We start from the raw sequence: 6271 nt of genomic DNA, 5'->3' as shown, positions 1-6271 counted from the left end.
TAAAGTAGTTAGATAATTATTGTGGGAGACACGGGGTATAAGAAAAGATAGACACACAAACAGATACTTATATTGTGTTCCTTTGTTTTGTCTTACACAGTTCTCCCTCCCTGCTGTTCCCATCCTTTCCTTCCCTCGCTTGACTATACCAACAGTCTGTGTATATATATACATTCAGACTTGGGGTCGTCGAGAGGTGGACCCCATTTGAGCATCAGCACAATCCCGAAGATTCTGGTAGGAGGAGCCTGACAGAATTATCGGCCCACAAATCCTCTTTCTTCTTGATTGTGCTGAGGGATACAGATGGCATCCTTGGAAGACTTTATGGCGGCCTTGGCGTTGGTAGAAACAGAGCTGGCGGCTTCTTGTCTGGAGCTAGCTGCATCACGCTTAGAAACAGCACATTTGTAGAATAGGGTAGACAGAATCCAAAGAAATACTTTTGACGTAGGGGGAACCCCCCAACCTACTTCTGTGGTAGTGGAAATGCCAGCACAAATACCGCTGGCTACCCCTGAAAGGTTTTATGGCAATATAAAGAAATTACAGGTATTCATGACGCAGGTTTTGCTACAGTTGAACTGCAAACCAAAGATGTTCGCCACAAACCAAGCCAGGGTAGCTTTTTTGATTTCGTATTTGGGTGGCGAGGCAGCTCAGTGGGCAGTTCCAGTAGTAAGAAGAGACGACCCCCTCCTCTATGATTGGGATCATTTCCGAGTAGAATTTAAAAAGACTTTGGATCGCCGAGCAGAAACGTTTTCTGCAGATAGGGACCTGTTGGAACTCAGACATGGAACATCAGACTTGGTAACTTATCTCAATAACTTCTGCAGGTTATTTGCAGAAACCGACTGGCCAGAATCTAAGCAATCGGCCATTTTATACCAAGGGCTCACTGATTAATTAAAGGATGTCCTGGCCCGCATCGATCCACAGCCCAGCACATGCTCCACACTCATTCAACGTACACTGCGTTTAGACCATCGAATCAAGGAGAGGAAAGGAAAACACAAGAAGAAGGAACGCCATGCTCAGTCCTACGAACGCACCACCATAGGAGACAAGTCTTCTCCTGCTTCTGAACCAATGGAAATAGGAGCGGTCAGAGCCTCGTTAACACTGAGTGAGAGGGATCATCACCGCAAACAAGGGTTGTGTCTTTATTGTGGGAGAAAATGTCACTTCCTCCTTGATTGCCCAGTAAAACCTAAATACGGTAGGCCTCGGACGGTCAAGCAGCCGCTGTAACTGTCGATAAGGGAGCGGAAAACTTCAATGCTTTAATGCAGGAGAAGGGAAACCCTCAAGCAAGAATACCAACCTTACTACTATAACCCCGGTTAAGATCCAGGAGTCGGATCATTTTTTTATTGCTATGTCCATAGACATAGTCCACGAACCAAGAACCAAATGGTGGGCTCAGGAGCCACAGGTTCTTTTATGGACCACAAAGAAGCCCTACGCCTGGGAGCGCAATTGTTATGCAAAAGCCAACCTGAGATGGTGTATGCGGTCGGTGGCAAGGCGCTGAAATAGGGACCTATTAAACACAACACCCCAGAATACGAGCTCACTTATGACGGTTATCATCATGAATGGCTGTCGTTTAATATCATCCAAGCCCCGCAGTACGGAGTTATATTGGGCCTCCCATGGTTACAAAAACATGAACCTCTCATAAATTGGTCCACAAAAACGTTGCAACTGACATTCTCTTATTGTCAAGAGCATTGTACCCAAAGTCTTCCAAGACCCTCCCAGGCTTTAGCCTTGAGGTTTCACATCGCTACGGCTGCAGGAAAAGCAGTAACTTAAGCTATGGTTTATGAGGCTTATAGGGAAGTCTTCAGCGACACACAGGCGGAGGTGCTCCCACCGCACAGAGAATACGATTGCAGGATTGACCTGCTGCCAGGAGCGGTGATCCGGTGTAGTCGGATATATGCCCTTACGGTGCCAGAGAATTCATTTTTACGATCCTATCTGGATAAATACTTAGCGATCGGGTTCATACGTCCTTCAAGGTCCCCTGCAGCATCTCCTCTTTTTTTTATTCCTAAGGCGAACAGAGATTTGAGATGTTACATCGACTATAGGACCCTGAATACCATCACTATAAAGAACCAATACCCTTTACCTTTTATACTGGTGTTGCTGTAACAAGTAAGAGATGCGGGTATATACACCAAGCTGGATCACACAGGAGCATATCACCTCGTCCGGATACGACAAGGTGATAAGTCGAAGACCGCTTTCAAAACGCAGTACGGGCTCTCCGAATATCTGGTGATGCCCTTTGGGCTATGCAACGCCCCAGCCGCGTTTCAATTCTTTCTAAATGAAGTACTCAGAGAGTACCTTGACCACTTCATGGTGGTTTACATCGATGACATTTTAATATATTCCGCCACGGAAGAAGAACACGTCCTACACGTGTGTCTAGTGCTAAAGGCTTTATGAAAAATCCAGCTCTTCCGTAAAATCACGAAATGTGTGTTTCATGTAACCACAGAGGAGTTCTTGGGGGTCATGCTTACCCCGTCGGGTGAGGTGATGGCAGAAAGAAAAGTCAAAGCAGTAACAGATTAGTCTCATCCATGTAATGTCAAGGACATTCAAAGTCTCTTATGGTTCGCCAACTTTTACAGAAGGTTTATCCTAGGGTTTTCCGATCTAGTGGCACCTTCAACCCTACTCACTCGAAAGAAGGCTTTATTCTTATGGACATGAGAAACCCAGAAAGCCTTTGATCTTCTGAAAGAGGCATATTCCACGGCTCCACTGCTCAAGCATGCCAATCCCGAGTTACCCTTCATCGTTGAAGCCGACACCTCAGAAGTCGCGCTAGGAGCAGTCTTGTCACAAAGGCAGGAAAACACCGGACATCTCCATCCTATCGCTTTCATGTCCCGAAAATTAAACCCGGCTGAACAAAATTATACAATAGCCGAGAAGGAACTCTTGGCTATTAAGGATGCGTTCTCAGAATGGAGATACTGGTTGATGGAAGCAGTTCACCAGGTAACGGTCTATTACGACCATCGCAACATTCAGTTTATGCGTGCTGCTTGCCATCTCACCCCAAGACAACTCCGCTGGATGCAGTTCTTTGAGGAATTTCACTTTATAATAACTTTTCGACCTGGAGTGAACAACAAGAAAGCGGACGGTCTGACATGACAAGAAAACCCTACTATGCATTCTGTTACACAGGAAAGAGCCATAATAGAACCCAGTAAAGTGTTATGTTACACAAACACAAGATTTTCTACACAGCCTCAGAACAGGGGTGCAGACCTGTACCTGGAGAACACGGATTAGACATCACAAAGACTGGAAGATGCAACAAGGGATACCGATGAAAGGTTCTCAGGTGCTGGTACCCACCAAGACTCTACAAAAAAACGTGTTTACCTGGTGTCACGATTCACCTTGTGCGGATCACATGGGGAATGAGAAACTCTGGAAAAAGTGTTCAGACAATTCTGGTAGCCAACCGTCCGTCCAGATATCCTCCAATGGATGAAGGAGTGTTCTACATGTGCCCAGATGAAGACAGATTATCAACAAACTCAAGGCCTTTTGCAACCCATGCCTACTCCAGAAATCCCATGGGAAAGATTCTCAGACAATTTTATAGTAAGTTTGCCCAAAGATCAAGGAAAAACAGCCATAGTTGTAGCCATTGATTATCTTACCAAAATGGGCCACTTCATAGCCTGTAACCAAGTTCCTACATCCAGTCAGTTGGCACATATCCTGTTGGTGTACATAGTTCGTTTACATGGGCTCCCAAAGGTCATAGTGTCGGTCATAGGGGCGCAGTTCACGGCATACTTTTTGAAAACATGGTGTACAGAATTACAGATATCCTCCTCACTTTATACCCCAGACAGACGGTCAGACAGAGAGGCTAAATCAGACACTCAAACAATTTCTGCGATGTTATGTAGAAAACAACACGGATGCATGGGTGAATTGGTTATGGGTGGCGGAAATTGCATATAACAGCGCAAAAAACTCCTCCACTCAACACACTCCGTTCTTTAGCTCATATGGGTTTCACCCTAGATTCAATCCTTTTCTCCTCCCGAGTACCAATGCCAAAAAACTGGACCTCCAAGAGAGGTTGTTGCATGTACGCAAGACGTTAGTCGCTACACGTTACAACCTGCTTCAGGCCAAAGTCCGGTACAAAGCACAAGCAGATAATCATCGCAGACCTTGTCCAGTGTACAAAAAGGGGGATTTGGTTTGGCTGTCAACAAAGTATATTCGGTTGAAAAGACACAGCGTGTTTAATCCCAGGTTCATAGGCCTATACCGAGTACTGAAACATATCAACCCGGTGGCAGTAAAAATACGTCGACCAAACCATTTTAGAATCCATCCCATATTTCATGTCTCTCTTTTGAAACTTTCCCATTGTCCGGTCAGGCGCACCCCTGTGCCAATATGGGTTCAACATGAGCAGGAGTATGAGGTTCAGGGGATACGTGATACCAAGAGAGTGAGGGGGAGGTTATAATATTTGATATCTTGGAAGGGCTATGGGCCTGAGAAAGACTCTTGGGAACCTGCAGCAGCTGTTCACGCTCCCCGTTTGGTGGCCAAGTTCCACAGGTCGCATCCGGAGAAACCATCTGCCAGTCAGCGCCCCCGAGACTTGGATGTACTGTCAGGGATTAAGGTGTTCCGGTTATGCGCTGACTGTCATTGCGCAATAACCAAGAAATAGTCTGGAAAAGACTACATTTCCCAGCATGCTCGGGGACGCACGTTGAACGTGCCCCGGGAGCCACTCAATGAATCGAGTAAAGGGCAAACAGAACATCAGCGCCTTGCCGATAATTCCAAACAAGATATCCGGTCAGTGTTCTTAGTCTTTGAAGCCATCTCTGGTAGCGGTAAGAGTGTGGTGTTCATAATCCCCAGTGCCTTCTGTTCCGAGGGGGATTCTCGCATTTACTGAGCCTTGCGTGTTTATTCAGCCTCCCAGTTGGCGAGACGGCTCGTGCTGTCTCTTGCAGGGAAGGGCTGATCTATCTTTGTGAACTCTCTCAGTGAGCGAGTTTATCTCTCCCATTGGCAGAGGCAGGCTAGTTGCTGTCTCGTGGGGGGGGAAATATTTGGAAATATCTTTTGAATCTTGATTGCGCTTCCCCGTTGGACGAGACCTTTAGTTCCTAGATCTCTTGCGGGGAGCCTGGTTGTTTGGTGGCTATTGCATTGATTTCTGGGCACTGGAGTTTTTTCCGCTTTCATCGCAGCGGAGAGCTACTTAACATTGTGTAGCAGGGTTTCCCACAGAACTGTGCACAGAGATCTAGAACCTCGGTGAATTAGGGTGACCCAAAACCCACCTTAGTATCCAAAATCCCCTTACCGAACTAGCTACAGTGTCTCATTGGTCATAACAAACTCTCAATGACTTAGACAAACCAGAACATGAACTTAGGTTACCTCAGTTATCGTGGAACAGATGAACACTCTTTCGCTCTATAATCATTTCAAACCACAACGGGGAGTAAAAGAACACACGTGCAAGTTTGAAATATTTATTTTTCAATGCAAGGTTCTCAAACGCAGTATCTTATATAATACCAGCATACATATTCTAAAAATCAGAGTTATCAGCATAGTCACTAATCCATAGTAAGCGAACGGTGATAGCATATTATAATGCAAAAATCTATAGAAATCTGTATCACCTATATTTCGCGCACCCTATTTAGCATACTATATTATATCTAAGAAGGTCTCATTTGGGTTTTAGCAGGGCGGGCCCATACCTCTAAATCTCAGTAGGAGAAGATCACATCATCAGCTACCAGCTCTCTGCATGCGAAGCACCATCAAGTGTGTTTTTGCATTCTCAGTAACTCTATCTTAAACCCGCTTAGAGCCCAATGTTGGCAGCAACTTTATTTGTGTTATGTCTAATGTGGTGCGAGGATCAGGCTTCCCAGCAACCTTGTGTTAGGTTATTCTTAGAGGGTTCAGTTCTCAGTGTGCAGACAGTGTACCAAGTGTACCAAGCACAACTGATATCAGAGCAATAACATATTATTCTCAAATAAATCACATCTTTTGTCTAGGTTGAAAGCTACAATAACAATTATGTGTCGTGTGCAAACTGAAGTCGAAGGAAAATATGTTGTTTAAACATTTAATAAACTCATGCTAACTTAACGCAATATATAGAAAAGCAGTAACTATATGACACCCCCCCAATGATCCGAGGACGGTCAAAAAAAAAAAAAAA

The 6271-nt window shown here is 45.1% G+C and overlaps 1 protein-coding gene across 1 annotated transcript in view; it reads right to left on the bottom strand.

The window, feature by feature from the left end:
- Positions 1-257: 257 nt before the first annotated feature.
- BABAM2 (BRISC and BRCA1 A complex member 2) overlaps positions 258-6271 on the bottom strand; it is a 202144-nt gene continuing 196130 nt past the window's right edge. The window contains exon 6 of the mRNA XM_086950191.1: positions 258-392. Within this exon, the coding sequence (XP_086806317.1) occupies positions 258-392 (135 nt within the window). The remainder of the gene's footprint in view (positions 393-6271) is intronic.

This window comes from Lissotriton vulgaris, unplaced genomic scaffold (assembly GCF_964263255.1).
Source record: "Lissotriton vulgaris unplaced genomic scaffold, aLisVul1.2 SCAFFOLD_2166, whole genome shotgun sequence".
Taxonomy (NCBI): Eukaryota; Metazoa; Chordata; class Amphibia; order Caudata; family Salamandridae; genus Lissotriton; species Lissotriton vulgaris.
The sequence above is the reverse complement of the archived record's forward strand: the minus strand, read 5'-3'. Positions and strand labels throughout refer to the sequence as shown.